An 18,526-nucleotide genomic window follows, 5' to 3' on the forward strand; every position below is an offset into this window, starting at 1 on the left:
TAAAATCCCTTATTCTACCTTACAGCCATTTGTTGCACAAGCAGATACTGTTGTATATATTTTTATTTCAGTTCATTAAAAACTGCAGAAACAATCTGTATCCTATACCAAATTGATTTAAAATAAATCTATGTGTTTACTGGGAACTAAAGAAATCTGCTAATGAGTTTCATACAAAGAATGTGGTAGCATTCACATAGAGTGGACTTTATAATGGAATTTTAGTGGTGCTTTCTATAAATGTTTCAAGAGCATTATGCCGAGAAACACCAAACAGGAGGCAAATCTACTATATTAAGGCAGGAGAAACCATCACTGAAGGTCAGGTACCCTGTGTAAGTTTCCATGTTCAGAAGGTACAGGGATGTGGTTTCATGTATCTGGGAACACACCACTGGTTGTCGGTGGGGACGGCAGGTGCTGAGTCAGAAGCAGGTGAACACGATGCAGGTGGCAGCACAGAGTCACAGGCATGATAGACGATGAGTCTACAGTCAGGATGCGTGCTCTGTGGTCCCCACTCTGAGAGCAGCTGGGCTCTGGGCTCTGCTCTAGAGGGTGGACCCTCTGGTGGAGGCGCCTCCTCCCAGAGGTCCTCCAGCCCTGGGGGTGGCAGCAGCTTTCTGCCTTTGATAACCCCTGGGTTGTCTCACACACCCCTGTTTTTCCCTTTCTGCTTTTTTCTCCCTCTTTTATCATCTCCATAACTAATTCCCTGCATGGAATTCCCTCTCCCGTGCTGGGGTTCTGTTTTCTTGACTAATTCACACTGTTAGGGGAGGATGTGCACAGAAGACCAGGGAACCAGGGGGCAGGGGGAGCATTTCAGTTGGTAAAGGGGCCACAATGGGTGTGTGATGCTGACAACTTCTTGAGACCAGACCCTGTTTTTCTTTTTTTTTTTTTTTTTTTTTGTTTGCCTGAACCTAACAAATAAACCAAGTGTTGGGAATCACCAGTTCTCCCTGTCAGCTTGTCATACAGTGCAGTCCTTTAATAGGGAATCACTGCTGGTCATTATGCCTACCTGCTGTCTCCTCCTGCCCCGGCTGCCACCAAAGTACCCAGAAGCTCAGGATGCAGGAGCCCCCACCCTACCCCACAGCAAACATCCAGATCATGGCCTCACTCTATGTATAATAAAGTGGTCTGATAATCAAGGCAAAAATGTACACTGATTCCCCAAAGCGTCTTTAACAACCAGTTGCGTGTTTGTTAGTTAACCCATTCCACACTGCTGCATTTTGTCTGTCCAATTCTATAAATTCTAATATCACAAATGTATGGACTTTAAGTTCAATATGTGCTAATACTTTGAAAGCTCTCTTGAAAATGAGAGCGAGAGCAACATGTCAAACATTTTAGGTTGATATTATACTTAATCTCCATTAGATACAAACCTTAGTGCCAATTTTGAAAAAATTTGTAACATACTTTTAGTCAATGAGCAAGTCACATTTTACACCATGGAATAATCTAAAAATTCTCCAATAAATCTATATCACACTTGTCTCTTAGCAGTCAGGATCTTGGAAAGAAAAATATGTTACCTCCTCCCAAAAAGCAGTGAAATCTTGCATGTTCACCATCATTTCACCATCTGATGGCAGCTGAGTGTTGAGCTGTGGTATTTCATCAAGTGATAAAAAATTCTACTGAAAAGAGGAAAAAAACAGATTGTTAAACTGCAGGAAGAAAGCACAAACAAAAACAGTTGCTTTCCTGGAATTTGCAAACTTTGAACAGTCTAAATACTGTTTTCATAACTGTACTTAAAGTATTAGTTCACATCAGAACATATTAAATAATATATAGAATAATATATACTATTATTACATCTCATGGTATATATCAATATAATAATATAATATAGTGTATTTCTTGCTGTTCAGTCACTAAGTTGTGTCTGACTCTTTAAAATCCCATGGACTATAGCATTCCAGGCTCCCCATCTGTCACTATCTCCAAGAGTTTGCTCAAATTCATGTTGATTGAGTCAGGGACACTATCTAACCATCTCATCCTCTGTTGTACTCTTCTCGTCCTGCCTTCAATCTTTCTCAGTATCAGGGTCTTTTCCAATGAGTCTGCTCTTGGCATCAGGTGGCCAAAGAAAGTATTGATGCTTCAGCACCAGTCCTTCCAGTGAATATTCATGGTTGATTTCCTTTAGGATTAGCTGGTGTGAACTCTTTGCAGCCCAAGGGACTCTCAAGAGTCTTCTCCAGCACTACAGTTCCAAAGCATCATTTCTTTCATGCTTAGCCTGCTTTATGGTCCAACTCTCACATCCATACACAATGAGTGGAAAAGCCATAGCTTTGACTATATAGACCTTTGTTGATAAAGCAATGTCTCTGCTTTTTAATATGCTGTCTAGGTCTGTCATAGCCTTTCTCCCAAGGAGTAAGCATTTTTTAATTTCATGGTTATAGTCACCATCTGCAGTGATTTTGGAGCCCAAGAAAATAAAGTCTGCCACTGTTTCCACTGTTTCCCATTTATTGCCATGAAGTGATGTGACGAGAGGCCATGATATGAGTTTTTTGAATGTTGAGTCTTAAGCCAGCTTTTTCATTCTCCTTTGCCCAGCATTTCACATGATGTACTTTGCATATAAGTTAAATAAGCAGGGTGACAATATACAGCCTTGACATACTCCTTTCTCAATTTGGAACTAGTCCGTTGTTCCATGTCCAGTTCTAACAGTTGCTTCTTCACCTGCATACAGGTTTCTCAGGAGGCAAGTAAGGTGGTTTGATATTCCCATATCTTTCATAATTTTCCACAGTTTGTTGTGATCCACACAGTCAAAAGCTTTAGTGTAGTAAATGAAGAAAAAGTAGATGTTTCAAGCAAGATGGAATTCTCTTGCTTTTTCTGTGATCCAATGGATGTTGGCAATTTGATCTTTGGTTCCTCTGCCTTTTCTAAATCCAGCTTGTATATTTGGAAGTTCTTAGTTCACATAGTGTTGGGAATTACAAATTTAAAAATAAGAAGGCAACTAGAGCGAAGGATTAAGCAGTAAATAAAAAGGGGCCAGGAATGAAAGGCAGATACAAAACGCAGGCTCAGATACCAACAAGCAAAACATCTGTGGAGGAAAGAACTTATTTCGAACACAGAGAATTAAGTCAATCTGAGGCTACTCTTCCTCCACAGGGAACAGGAAGCTCTCAGCAAGTTCCTTCCCTCCCGGCCCAGAGACTGTGCACAGTCACTACCCACTCATTGGAGTCAGCACAGGAGATGCACTCTGTTTGCTTCTCCTGCTTTTAGACATTTTAGTCACTCTGCAGACATCACTACACTAGAGCCCTGTGCTACTGCTACTTATATATACTACTGCCTCTGCATGAGAACCAGTCTTATGAGATCTGTAACACACTCTACCTAACAAGAAAAGGGAGTACCTACAACATTCTGGGAAGACTTCCAGCTTTGGCACTGAGAAAGTTAAATATCACCTAACTGGAACATAGTAACACCAAACAAAACAAGGCATTTTACAAAAAAATCCACCTACCACTGAAAAAAAAAAATTTGTCCCCAAACCTTGATTCTTTGGATGCTGACAACGGCCTCTGACACCTTCTCAACAGCCATGGGGAAGTAGAGGGTGCTTGAGAACCGCAGAGCCTCGAACAGCGTCACCACCACAAACACTTGGCTGGCGGTGATCCGGTTGTCAAGGAGCTCATTGGTGATGAAGGTGATAAAAATCATAATTTTGCTCACAGCAAAAAATGATGCCAAATTCATGGCCCTAAGGTAGGAACTTTTCAGAATCTTGGAGATTTCCTTCCTGAGAAAGAGAGTAGGAAAGAAGTTTTAAAAGAAGCATCAACATCCAAGGCATGAATTCAAGTCCTCACATGGAGACACTACACAGTGCACACCTGGGGCTCCGTCCCAACACCAGGACAATCACTTCATCACCACTTCACTCTTCCAACTAAATAGAGGCTTCATGTCACCCTTTTAAACACTGTGGATCAATTGGACTGGGTTTGAACATTCTTTCAACAAGCATTCATAACCAAAAGTCCTGGGCCAGGCTCCCCACTGATGATAGAAAGACACAGCCTGCCCCCTCCAGGAGCTCATGAACTTGTGCAGAAGAGAATAAGACACTCCAAAATTGTGAGACACCAAAACATCAGCCAGATGCAGGCACCATAGACCCCATGGAAGCACATGTCCTGGCTATTGTAAATAGTGCTGCAATGAACACTAGGGTACATGTGTCTTTTTGAGCTCTGGCTTTCTCAGACTATATGCCCAGTAGTGGGATTGCTGGGTCATATGGTAGATTTATTCCTAGTTGTTTAAGGAATCTCCATCCTGTTTTCCATGACAGCTATATCAATATACACTCCCACCAACAGGAGGAGGGTATTGTTTGTAGACTTTTTGTTGATGGTTATTTGGACCAGTATAAAGTGATGCCTCATTGTAGTTTTGATTTGCATTTCTCTCATAATGAGCGATGTTGAGAATTTTTTCATGTGTTTATTGGCTATCTGTATGTGTTCAGAAGCATATATAATTTTTCCTTTAAGAAGATGGTAAATGGAACAGTAGGTTAAAATGATATCTCCCCTATTCCACTCAACCGTCCTGTCACATGTGAGGTGTGAAGTTCATATTTAAGTTCATCTTCATGTGAAAACTTAATAAGACTTCTAAATTCAATCAGTAAAAATAGGGGGGAAAGTACAAAAATATGGTGTGATATATACAAAAACTTACCTTCTCAGTCTGGTAATAAGGTCTACAAATGACTTTTCCCAAGCATTCATTTTTATTGTTTTGATGCCAGTTATGATTTCGCTCATGATCCTGATCCTATCATCGGTGAGAGCTGCGGTCTTACTCCTGAGGGGACAGATGGGAGAGATGAGCCTCAGTGACCACACCCCAACTTTCTGTAGCAGCAGCAGTAGGGGGCACAGGGAGGGACCAGGGATCCATGATTCCTTACAGCTCTTCTGTGCTGACATCACAGGCAGGTCCTTCTCAAAGTGCAAATGGAGAAAAAGACTTCTAGGAAGTCAACCATTCAGCCTAATTCAAGGAGTAACTTGGAGAACTCACAGTACTGGCTGAGGAAGACCCAAAGTAGTCAGGTACAAACTCTCCGCCCAAGGAGGCTGAAGTTGGGCAGAGAAGGCAAAAGACACTGAATCTAATGGGAAGACAGTGTCTGTGCTGTGATAAAATAGGAGTGAAGTGCTGGGGAGCAGAAAAGATTGGGCTGTTAATTCCACTGGGAAAGGACAGCAAGAGCTTCAGAGACCTGGCAGCACTGGAACAGGGCCTCAAAGGGTAAGGAACATCTTTCCACAGCAAGACAGGAAAGAAATTTCGAATAAACAAAACTATCACATGTAAAATCACAAAAAAAGAAGAAGAAAAAAAAATGAAGTGAAAAAAGCTTCAAACAGTACAATACCTCCATCACCTGACAACCTGGACAATGACCCACCTCCAACCCTCTGGGACCTGCTTCAGGTCTATCTCATCACCATTAGATCCTTCATCACCAGCCACTGTTCTATCACATATGCTGCTGGGACTGTGGGGCTGTATAAAGACATAGTTAAGACTGACTTTGTCCTTGAGGCTCTTATAAGTTAATGGAAACACTGAATTGAAAACAAGACATGAACATAGATACCTGAAAATTGCTCTACTACAATCATAACAAAAATACATATGGCTAAAATTGAGCCTATAGGATTATTACTATTTAATAATGCTTAAATAACTTCAATATAGGTAACTTCTGCTCAAGGACATTCCACTTATTCAGGTATGGTGCTGGGAGAAGCCAGTGAGTGCCGTCACCTTTCTCTCTTCAAAATCAGCCTGCAGCTTAGGCCTGGAGCCTCCACTGGCTAAGCCTGAAGGGCCTACAATACATGCAAAGAAGAGACTAGAAAAGGCATTGGTTTTGTTTTCAAACAGAAGCATTAAGCAAATGGTGAATGCTACCAAGCACATATCACCTATTTTTTAAACCAGTGTTTCCCTTACCTGAGTGATGAAAATGAATTTCCAACACAGCTTTGCAAAAGCAGAAGAATAATGAGAACCATCATCCCAGCAAGACACGATATTCCTATTTCCATCCAGAGCAGGGCAGTCACTGCGATAGCCTGCAGTGGCCCCACCCACAGATAGTGCAAGAACATTGTTACCTTAAAAGAGAAAGACAAAGCCTTCTTGAGACTGTATACAATCAAAACCAGTAAGGAGACAGCATACAAACAATCTTCTCTGAAGGAACAAACAAGAATCTAAAAGGAAGTGATCTCAGTGAGTTTTAAACCTGATGAAGCAGAAATCCAAGTGTCCACCCCAGATGACACTGTTCCGGGGTAGCACAGGGTCAGCCTCAGTTAGGTCCCAGGAGAACCTGACCAGTCACACTGAAGGAAGATGTTGATTTTGTCCACAACACAGATGAGCTCAGGGGTTCCCCAAACTCTCTCTGTCCCCAAATTCAGCCCCTATCTCCTCAGAAGAGCCTATATTATGGTACCTACCACATTCTCTGATAATCACTCATGTATTTACCTTCCAGACAGGCTGTGGCCTTTCCAGGGCAGAAATTAAGACTTATTCATCTTTCAAATTAAGTAGAGGCCTTATGTTATGTGTGATGAATGAATAATTGAAAGAAAAATGAAAGTGTTAGTTGCTTAGTTCTGTCTGACTCTTTGCGATCCCATGGATTGTAGCCCACCAGGCTCCCCTGTCCATGGAATTCCCCAGGCAAAGATACTGGAGTGGGGTGCCATTTCCTTCTACAGGGACTCTTCCTGACCCAGAGATAGAAACCAGGCCTCCTGTGGTGCAGGTGGGCTCTTTACCACCTTAGCCACAAGGGAAGCCCCCAAACTTAAAGGCCAGGAAAGAGAAGTTGTCTATATAGATCTGGCCAACAGCTACAATGGCATAGGTAACATGATCTGTTCATAAGGTAAGTGTAAAATGGGTACGATGGGACAGCAGAGGGGAGGCTGTGTCTGGCTGGGGACCACACACTTGGCATTATTCCTCAAAGGCTCCCTATGCAGCAGGCACTGAACTTGGTGCAGAAAAAGAACAATCCCTACCCACCAAGCCTTCATCATCCAGAGGACGAAGACAGTCCAGCAACACCAACACCACGTGCCAAGAAGGACCACTCCAGGAGGACCCCAGGAACACTAACCAAGCTGGGCAAGAACACTGCTGCCTGTCTATTACTGAAGTATGTTGCAGACCTTCTCAGAAAAACCAAACCCTCATCTATAGGACAACACATATTATCACATCCAAGCTGCACAAATAGGAAATGAGCATTGGATAAAGAGAACCTTTGTCTTATGTCCTCAACAGAACCCTCGCTGACACCAAACCCTGGCACCTGGCATCCCAATGAGCTAAACACAGTGAGAAGGAGGGGAAATGGAAGGGGATCCCTCAGGGGCAGCTCACCTGATCAAATCTGTTCACATCGTTGGACAGGAGGTTGAATATCTGGCCTGTGGTGGTCTTTCCCATGGCTGAGCTACTCAGGCGAAGTGACTGAAATGAGAGAAACATACAGAGAATAGGATTTCTACAGTGATACCAAGTCAGTCTGAGAACATAGCAAAAAGGAGTGAATGTTCATGGGGTCTTGTGTGGTGTCAGGACTAGCAGGACGATGCCTGAAATCAGGGCTCTAGGGACCCATGTTCATCCTTAGATGATTAAATATGGTGGCAGCCCTGCCTTCAAGGACAGCAAAGGGAGGAGCAGGAGGTAGACGCAAAACCCTCCACCCTGTTTCTCAGTGAACTTGGACCTGCCCGAAGGATAAAGGAATACAGACTTAGACTTAGGGGTCAACTAAAGTAATTTTAAGCCAAAAACTAGTCAGCATATTAAAAAGCAGATATCATTCTGCTGACAAAGGTCCATATAGTCAAAGCTATGGTTTTGCCAGTTGTCATGTACAGATGTGAGAGCTGGACCATAAAGAAGGATGAGCACCAAAGAATTGATGCTTTTGAAATGTGGTGCTGGAGAAGACTCTTGAGTCCCTTGGACTGCAAGGAGATCCAACCACTCAATCCTAAGGAAAATCAACTCTGAATATTCATTGTAAGGACTGATACTGAAGCTGAAGCTCCAATACTCTGGCCACCTGATGCCAAGAGTTGACAAATTGGAAAAGAACCTGATGCTGGGAAAAATTAGGTCAGGAAGAAGAAGGGACAACAGAGGATGAGATAGTTGGATGGCATCCCTGACTTGATGGACATGAGTTTGAGCAAAATCCAGGAGATATTGAAGGGCAGGGAAGGCTGGTGTGCTGCAGTTCATGGGGTCACAGAACTGGACAGGACTGAGTGACTGAACAACAACAACAAGATGAGAGTGGAGAGGCCACCTCAAGGAAAGAGATTAGGGGACTTGGACTATACATCTGGTCAGTCATTAATTCCAGGTGTGACATCATTTAAACACTTTGGTCTTAGTTTCCTCATTCTAAAACTAACCAGTATAATATTCAAAACACTAATTATTTACTATGCCAAAGCCTTTGACTGTGTGGATCACTATAAACTGTGGAAAATTCTTAAAGAGACGGGAATACCAGACCACCTGACCTGTCTCTTGGGAAACCTGTATGCAGGTCAGGAAGCAACAGTTAGAACTGGATATGGAACAACAGACTGGTTCCAAATAGGAAAAGGAGTTCATCAAGGCTGTATTTGGTCACCCTGCTTATTTATCTTATATGCAGTACATCATGAGAAATGCTGGGCTTGAAGAAGCACAAGCTGGAATCAAGATTTCCAGGAGAAATATCAATAACCTCAGATATGCAGATGACATCACCCTTATGGCAGAAAGTGAAGAGGAACTAAAAAGCCTCTTGATGAAAGTGAAAGAGGAGAGTGAAAAAGTTCAACATTCAGAAAACGAAGATCATGGCATCCGGCCCCATCACTTCATGGAAAATAGATAGGGAAACAGTGGAAACAGTGTCAGACTTTATTTTTTGGGGCTCCAAAATCACTGCAGATGGTGACTGCAGCCATGAAATTAAAAGACTTACTCCTTGAAGGGAAAATTATGACCAATCTAGATAGTATATTAAAAAGCAGAGACATTACTTTGCCAGCAAAGGTCCATCTAGTCAAGGCTATGGTTTTTCCAGTAGTCATGTATGGATGTGAGAGTTGGACTGTGAAGAAAGTTGAGTGCCGAAGAATTGATGCTTTTGAACTGTGGTGTTGGAGAAGACTCTTGAGAGTCCCTTGGACTGCAAGGAGATCCAACCAGTCCATTCTGAAGGAGATCAGCCCTGGGATTTCTTTGGAAGGAATGATGCTAAAGCTGAAACTCCAGTACTATGGCCACCTCATGCGAACAGTTGACTCATTGGAAAAGACTCTGATGCTGGGAGGGATTGGGGGCAGGAGGAGAAGGGGACGACAGAGGATGAGATGGCTGGATGACATCACTGACTCGATGGACGTGAGTCTCAGTGAACTCCAGGAGTTGGTGATGGACAGGGAGGTCTGGCATGCTGTGATTCATGGGGTTGCAAAGAATCGGACACGACTGAGCGACTGAACTGAACTGAAGCCGGTAAATGAACACTGTGGGAGATGTTTACATTCACATAAGCAACATACAAGGTCCGATCAGATTTCCCAAAGGAGACATTCCAAAGTGTTAGCTGGAAGAGAAAGAAAACTAGATGGACAGTGGCTCAGCTATGCAGCAAAGAACAAGGTCTTTTTGACTAAATCATCATCTCAAATCTAACTTAAGGTTTTTCACAGTGCAGTTCTGGTGAAATTTCCTGCATACTCATGGGAGCTAAGCATGATCTGGAAAGATAAAAATCTAGCTAATTTGTGGGGAAATCTGAGTATTTGTCTACTAAATGGCAGAAGGTGCCAGAGAATAACAAAAATGATGATGGCAGACAATGAAGACCCTTAACTAGAAGGTATGTCACCCAAGGAGAAACTGAGCTTATGTGCCAAACACAGACAGTGAGAGGTCAGGGCCCTGAGTCCACACAGTCCTGAGATTTAAAGATGGGAGAAGACATTCTACATTTTGCCCAGAAAAGTATTCCCAGGAAACAGGAGCTCTAGATAAGTAACAAATAGTAAAAGAAGCAATAATTTTCATTTAAGTCACCTGGTTTTAGCTTTCATTGAGGATTTTATTCATTTGTAATAAAATTAAATAAATTTACTATGTGCAGTGTGATGTTTTGAGGTAAATAAACATGGAGAAATGGTTACAGTAGGAAAACAAATGAACAAACCCATCATTGCACATAGTTATCCTTTCATGTGTGTGGTGAGAACACTTAAGATCTATTCTCTCATCAAATTTCTACAATAAAATACAGCTAAATAAAAATTTTTTTTCTAGGAAAAAGGAAACAGCCCAGGGCAAAGAGATATGCAGGGTCAAATTTATAATGAGCCCTTCAGCTCTTAACACTGTGGCAATTCCTTTGTAAAAGCTGCTAAAATCCGTATTTCTTTTAAACTAGTTAAGACTAGGGTAAACTATAGAATAATTCTGTGGCATTTCTCAACACAAAATCACTCAACATACCAAATCAGGTCTTATTAAAAGTGCTAAAATGCATACTAAAAAAAAAAAAAGGAAATATTGAATTAAGAAAATAACTTGAATGAATAGCAACAAATTCTCACCAAAATTACTAAAAACTGCATAAGATTTCAAGTTTCATCCCAATATTCAGTTCTATTCTTTAATACCATTATAAACAATCATAGCTATAGAATACAGCAAGATAATCTATGTTTGGCATGGATTCCATTTATATTTTTCTTTAGTTCACACAATTACATTCAATATGACTAGATGAGTCATTTAAACATATAATCATTCCCTTTCTCAAATACATTTTGTGCTCCTAGATTTAATTTTATAAATCCAATCAATGAAGTTTACTTTTAAATACCAATTTGATGTAAAAGATGGCCTTAATGAACAACAAAATTGCCACAAATACAGCTACAAGATTAAGGCATGAAAACAGTGAAAACAAATTTGATACTTTTTATACTTATTTTTTAATTAAATTCCATTGCAAGCTGAGTGGATATTACATGACAACCTGTGGATAAGAGTTATCAAAGGCAGCCCTGACCCGATCTCATTACAAAACTTTTAATTATTCACTTGTAAAGTTTGCTTAAATGATGAAAACAAAATTGGCCTGATACAGATAGCAAGCTTCTCTAGGAAGGTGTAAATGATCCCAGTTACAAGATGTTTAATTTATAGAGAACTTTCCCAAAATGTTCCTGATCCTCTAGGGGAGGTACACACCGTGGTACCGAGCGACACTCACCTTGCGGTAGATCATATGGCACACGGCTACCCTCAGCCTCATCCCCACATGCTGCATGTGGTAGAAGCACAAGTGGTGCAGAACGGCCCACACGAGCACGCAGGCGCTCAGCCCTGCTGCATAGCCGTAGGCTTCATGCAAAGCGGCAGAATCATTGGGATCATAGTTTGCAACGTAACTAATAATTTTCCCCAAAAATATGGGCAGAACCACCTTGGTGCCTTCCTGAAAGAAAAAAAGCCTTAATTAGAGCTACAAGTTATGCCAATTTTTCTTAACACAAACTTTACTTTTATTATTAGCATGTTAAAAAGCCATCTTGACAAAATGCTACACTCATTGCTAATCTAAAGGAAAAATACACAGATTCACTATTTCCAGTAAGACAACCAGAGACAGTTTTAAGGTAAGCCAAAATTTTACATTCAAAGACAATAAAGCCTTAGTATTGGGTTGGCCAAAAAGTTCTTTTGATTTTTAAGTAAAAATAAGAGATACAGTTTTCATTTTCACCAAGAACTTTGTTGAATAACGTATTCAAAATTCTGTTCCACTATCTTCTGCCATTTTTCAGGCAACTTCATAATTCCATCTTCCCAAAACTTTATATCTTTTTGAGCAAAGAACTATTTCAGGTGCCTTTAACAGTCTTCTGGGGAGTTAGAATTTTTTCCATTAAGAGAATTTTGTAAAAAACAAAATAAATGGAAACCTGAAAGTGCAATGTCTGGTGAATATGGCAGATGAGTCAGAATTTCCAGGCTAGGCTGTAACAGTTTTTGCCTGGTCATCAAAGAAATATATGGTCTTACATTATGTATTTTCTGTTGACTAATTCCAACACTTATCATCAAGAGCTGCTTTAAGTTGACCTAATTGGGAGAAGTACTCATTGGAATTAAATGTTTGTTTTTCCAAAAGGAGCTCACAATAGAGGACCCCCTTCCAGTCTTCACCCTATACACATCACCTTCTTTGGATGAATACTAGACTTTGTTGTGGTTGGTGGTGGTTAATTTCATTTACCCCAGGATCTCTTCCATTCAGCATTAGTGTACATTATTCACTTTTCATCACCCATCACAATTTGTTTTTGAAAAGGAGCATTTTATTAATAGTTACATTTCAGTAGAGAATGGTATGCAGAAATATGATCAAGAAGGTCTTTGTATTTCTCCTCGCTCAACTTAGATGATCATGATGGTGTGATTACTCACCAAGAGCCAGACATCCTGGAATGTGAAGTCAAGTGGGCCTTAGGAAACATCACTACAAACAAAGCTAGTGGAGTTGATGGAATTCCAGTTGACCTATTTCAAATCCTAAAAGATGATGCTATGAGAGTGCTGCACTCAATATGCCAGCAAATTTGGAAAACTCAGTGGTGGCTACAGGACAGGAAAAGGTCAGTTTTCTCTCCAATCCCAAAGAAAGGCAATGCCAAAGAATGCTCAAACTACCACACAATTGCACTCATCTTACATGCTAGTAAAGTAATGCTCAAAAATCTCCAAGCCAGGCATTAGCAATACATGAACCATGAACTTCCAGATGTTTGGGCTGGTTTTAGAAAAGGCAGAAGAACCAGAGATCAAATTGCCAACATCTGTTGGATCAAAGAAAAAACAAGAGAGTTCCAGAAAAGCATCTACTTCTGCTTTATTGACTATGCCAAAGCCTTTGACTGTGTGGATCACAACAAACTGTGGAAAATTCTGAAAGAGACGGGAATACCAGACCACCTGAACTGCCTCTTGAGAAATCTTTATGCAGGTCAGGAAGCAAGTTAGAACTGGACATGGAACAACAGACTGGTTCCAAATCGGGAAAAGGTGTACGTAAGGCTGTATATCGTCACCCTGCTTATTTAACTTCTATGCAGAGTACATCACAAGAAACGCTGGGCCGGATGAAGCACAAGTTGGAATCAAGCTTGCCGGCCGAAATGTCAATAACCCCAGATATGCAGATGACACCACCCTTATGGCAGAAAGGGAAGAAGAACTAAAGAGCCTCTTGATGCAAGTGAAAGAGGAGAGTGAAAAAATTGGCTTAAAGCTCAACATTCAGAAAACTAAGATCATGGCATCCAGTCCCATCATTTCACAGCAAATAGATGAGGAAACAGTGGCAGACTTTATTTTGGGGGGCTCCAAAATCACCACAGATGGTGACTGCAGCCATGAAATTAAAAGATGGTTACTCCTAGGAAGAAAAGTTATGACCAATCTAGACAGCATATTAAAAAGCAGAGACATTACTTTGCCAACAAAGGTCCATCTAGTCAAGGCTATAGTTTTTCCAGTAGTCATGTATGGATGTGAGAGTTGGACTATAAAGAAAGCTGAGCACTGAAGAATTGATGCTTTTGAACTGTGGTGTTGGAGAAGACTCTTGAGAGTCCCTTGGCCTGCAAGGAGTTCCAACCAGTCCATCCTAAAGGAGATCAGTCCTGAGTGTTCAGTGGAAGGACTGGTGCTGAAGCTGAAGCTCCAATACTTTGGCCACCTGATGCAAAGAACTGACTCATTTGAAAAGACCCTGATGCTGGGAAAGATTGAGGGCAGGAGAAGGGGATGACAGAGGATGAGATGTTTAGATGGCATCACTGACTCAATGGACATGAGTTTGGGTAAACTCTGGGAGTTAGTGATGGACAGGGAAGCTGGCGTGCTGCAGTCCATGGGGTCGCAAAGAGTCAGAGACGACTGAGCCACCGAACTGAATTTAACTTTGGTGGAAACCAATCATCAAAGTGATTAATATAACCAAGATGGTGCAATGACTTTCAATGTTTGTTTGTTTGTTTGTTTTTGGATAGTTTGAGTATGCTGGCTATCTCCCATATGATATAACATTGTTGTTCTCAATTAATGTCTAGATTTGATCTCTATCAACTTTAACTGGTCTACTCGACTGCAAAACATCCTACACCAAGAAATCTCCAGCATGAAACTCTTTTTTTTCCTGTGTTGGGTCTTTATTGTAGCGTGCAGACTTCTCTAGTTGGGAAGCACCAGCTTAGTTGCCCTGAGGTATGTGATATCTTAATTTTCCAACCAGGGATCAAACCTGTGAGCCCTGCATTGGAAGCAGTCTTAACCACTGGACCACCAGGGAAGTCCTCTGATGAGTTTGATTTTGATAGCTCTCTTCAGTCTGTACAAAGTTGAAGAACCCACAAGAGGAAGAGAAGGAGAATTCAAAATTCAAAACATGAAGCATAACTAAAATGCATTTTCTGCTCAACTAACTAGTACCTGATCAGATTATTTACAGAAAGCTGGACCCATCTCTCAAAAGCTGTGACACAGAAGCCCTAAACTTCTGTCTTGTTCTACCCACATGTTCACAGGCTGTAATACCTGCCTTAACTTCCACAAGGTCACAGGAGATTTCATGTACTCCAGAGAAAAGAAGACTGTTTAGTGGAAGAATTATGAATAAGATGACCATATCAGAGTGATGACCAGTTCTCAAAAACACAAAGGCTCACTGTTACATTTCCAGCAAGCTCCAACATTCACACCTGGTGGCACTAAGAGCTTAAGAAGAGCCCCTCATAGATTTTAAAACACAGTTTATACAGTTTCCTGAGATAGAAGTCTAGAGACTTACACAGAGAAGCAAGAAAGTCAAACTACACATGGCTGTCCCAGCCCAGATATGATAAAGGGCAGCCCAGTGCTGCAGGCTACAAACCTGGGGCTATCCACCAGAAGCCCAGTGGTAACACCTGCCATCCCAAAGTGTCTTAAAACTGTGATTCTTTTTTGGGAATCACTGCTGTCTGTTCAGTTCAGTAGCTCAGTAATGTCCAACACTTTTTGACCCCATGGACTGCAGCATGCCAGGCCTCCCTGTTCATCACCGAGCCCCAGAGCCTGCTCAAACTCATGTCCACTGAGTTAGTGATGTCATCCAACAATCTCATCCTCTGTCATCCCCTTCTCCTCCTGCCTTCAATCTTTTCTAGCACCAGGTTCTTTTCTAATGAGTCAGCTCTTTCCATCAAATGGCCAAAATATCGGAGTTTCAGCTTCAGCATCAGTCCTTCCAATGAATATTCAGGACTGGTTTCCTTTAGGATGGACTGGATGGATCTCCTTGCAGTCCAAGGGACTCTCAAGAGTCTTCTCCCACACCACAGTTCAAAAGCATCAATTCTTCGGCACTCAGCCTTCTTCACAGTCCAACTCTCACATCCATACATGACCACAGGAAAAACCATAGACTTGACTAAACGGACCTTGGTTAGCAAAGTAATGTCTCTGCTTTTGAATATGCTATCTAGGTTGGTCATAACTTTCCTTTCAAGGAGTAAGCGTCTTTTAATTTCATGGCTGCAGTCACCATCTGCAGTGATTTTGGAGCCCCAAAAAATAAAGTCTGACACTGTTTCCGCTGTTTCCCCATCTATTTCCCATGAAGTGATGGGACCGGATGCCATGATCTTCATTTTCGAATGTTGAGCCTTAAGCCAACTTTTTCAGTCTCCACTTTCAGCTTCATCAAGAGGCTTTTTAGTTCCTCTTCACTTTCTGCCATAAGGGTAGTGTCATCTGCATATCTGAGGTTATTGAAATTTCTCCTGGCAATCTTGATTCCAGCTTGTGCTTCCTCCAGCCCAGCATTTCTCATGATGTACTCTGCATATAAGTTAAATAAACAGGGTGATAATATACAGCCTTGACGAACTCCTTTTCCTATTTGGAACCAGTCTGTTGTTCCATGTCCAGTTCTAACTGTTGCTTCCTGACCTGCATACAAATTTCTCAAGACACAGATCAGGTGGTCTGGTATTCCCATCTCTTTCAGAATTGTCCACAGTTTATTGTGATCCACACAGTCAAAGGCTTTGGCATAGTCAATAAAGCAGAAATCGATGTTTTTCTGGAATTCTCTTGCTTTTTCCATGATCCAGCGGATGTTGGCAATTTGATCTCTGGTTCCTCTGCCTTTTCTAAAACCAGCTTGAACATCAGGAAGTTCATGGTTCACATATTGCTGAAGCCTGGCTTGGAGAATTTTAAGCATTACTTTACTAGCGTGTGAGATGAGTGAAATTGTGCAGTAGTTTGAGCATTATTTGGCATTGCCTTTCTTTGGGATTGGAATGAAAACTGACCTTTTCCAGTCCTGTGGCCACTGCTGAGTTTTCCAAATTTGCTGGTATGTTGAGTGTAGCACTTTCATGGCATCATCTTTCAGGATTTGGAATAGCTGAACTGGAATTCTATCACCTCCACTAGCTTTGTTCGTAGTGATGCTTTCCAACTCCCACTTGACTTCACATTCCAGGATGTCTGGCTCTAGGTCAGTGATCACACCATCGTGATTCTCTGGGTCGTGAAGATTTTTTTTGTACAGTTCTTCTGTGTATTCTTGCCATCTCTTAATATCTTCTGCTTCTGTTAGGTCAATACCATTTCTGTCCTTTATCAAGCCCATCTTTGCATGAAATGTTCCTTTGGTATCTCCGATTTTCTTGAAGAGATCTCTAGTCTTTCCCATTCTGTTGTTTTCCTCTATTTCTTTGTATTATTCGCCGAAGAAGGCTTTCTTATCTCTTCTTGCTATTCTTTGGAACTCTGCATTCAGATCTCTATATCTTTCCTTTTCTCCTTTGCTTTTCACTTCTCTTCTTTTCACAGCTATTTGTAAGGCCTTCCCAGACAGCCATTTTGCTTTTTTGCATTTCTTTTCCATGGGGATGTTCTTGATCCCTGTCTCCTATACAATGTCATGAACCTCATTCCATAGCTCATCAGGCAGTCTATCTATCAGATCTAGGCCCTTAAATGTATTTCTCACTTCCACTGTATAATCATAAGGGATTTGATTTAGGTCATACCTGAATGGTCTATTGGTTTTCCCTACTTTCTTCAATTTAAGTCTGAATTTGGCAATGAGGATTTCATGGTCTGAGCAACAGTCAGCTCCTGGTCTTGTTTTTGCTGACTGTATAGAGCTTCTCCATCATTGCCTGCAAAGAATATAATCAATCTGATTTTGGTGTTGACCATCTGGTGATGTCCATGTATAGAGTCTTCTCTTGTGTTGTTGGAAGAGGGTGTTTGTTATGACCAGTGCATTTCTTGGCAAAACTCTATTAGTCTTTGCCCTGCTTCATTCCATATTCCAAGGCCAAATTTGCCTGTTACTCCAGGTGTTTGACTTCCTACTTTTGCATTCCAGTCCCCTATAATGAAAAGGACATCTTTTTTTGGGTGTTAGTTCTAAAAGGTCTTGTAGGTCTTCACAGAACCGTTCAGCTTCAGCTTCTTCAGCATTACTGGTTGGGGCATAGACTTGGATAACTGTGATATTGAATGGTTTGCCTTGGAAACAAACGGAGATCATTCTGTCATTTTTGAGATTGCATCCAAGTACTGCCTTTCAGACTCTTTTGTTGACCATGATGGCTACTCCATTTTTTCTAAGGGATTCCTGCCTGCTGCAGTAGATATAATGGTCGTCTGAGTTAAATTCACCCATTCCAGTCCATTTCAGTTTGCTGATTCCTAGAATGTTGACATTCACTCTTGCCATCTCTTGTTTGACCACTTCCAATTTGCCTTGATTCATGGACCTGACATTCCAGGTTCCTATGCAATATTGCTCTTTACAGCCTCAGACCTTGCTTCTATCACCGGTCACATCCACAGCTGGGTATTCTTTTAGCTTTGGCTCCATCCCTTCATTCTTTCTGGAGTTATTTCTCCACTGACCTCCAGTAGCATATTGGGCACCTACTGACCTGGGGAGTTTCTCTTTCAGTATCCTATCATTTTGCCTTTTCATACTGTTCTTCTCCAATAGCACAGTTCAAAAGCATCAATTCTTTGGCACTCAGCTTTCTTTATATTCCAACTCTCACATACATACATGACTACTGGAAAAACCACAGCTTTGGCTAGATGGACCTTTGTTGGCTATTACTCCGCTGTCTGTTACTCAGTTATTTTATCCTCACATCGCTGCAATTACAGGAGGAGTAAGAGTAATGTCACCCACCTAAAAGAATACTGATAAATGCAACAAATCCAGCAAAAAAAGAGTGTGAAATAAAACCAGGTCATTACTGCCTAAGTGTCTGGGTTTATCTGCTGAGATACAGTCTTTAAT

General features: G+C 41.3%; 1 protein-coding gene across 1 annotated transcript in view; it reads right to left on the minus strand.

Moving 5' to 3' along the window:
* LOC147361943 (ATP-binding cassette sub-family C member 4-like) overlaps nt 1-18,526 on the minus strand; it is a 211,428-nt gene that overhangs the window by 182,433 nt on the left and 10,469 nt on the right. The window contains exons 3-8 of the mRNA XM_086328429.1: nt 11,399-11,623; nt 7,492-7,581; nt 6,043-6,206; nt 4,756-4,881; nt 3,559-3,808; nt 1,551-1,652 (exon numbers count right to left, since the gene is read on the minus strand). Of these exons, the coding sequence (XP_086184555.1) occupies nt 1,551-1,652; nt 3,559-3,808; nt 4,756-4,881; nt 6,043-6,206; nt 7,492-7,581; nt 11,399-11,623 (957 nt within the window). The remainder of the gene's footprint in view (nt 1-1,550; nt 1,653-3,558; nt 3,809-4,755; nt 4,882-6,042; nt 6,207-7,491; nt 7,582-11,398; nt 11,624-18,526) is intronic.

Source organism: Bos grunniens, chromosome 12, assembly GCF_055505025.1.
Source record: "Bos grunniens cultivar Pamir isolate PY7600 chromosome 12, Bosgru_T2T1.0, whole genome shotgun sequence".
In the NCBI taxonomy this organism is placed as follows: domain Eukaryota; kingdom Metazoa; phylum Chordata; class Mammalia; order Artiodactyla; family Bovidae; genus Bos; species Bos grunniens.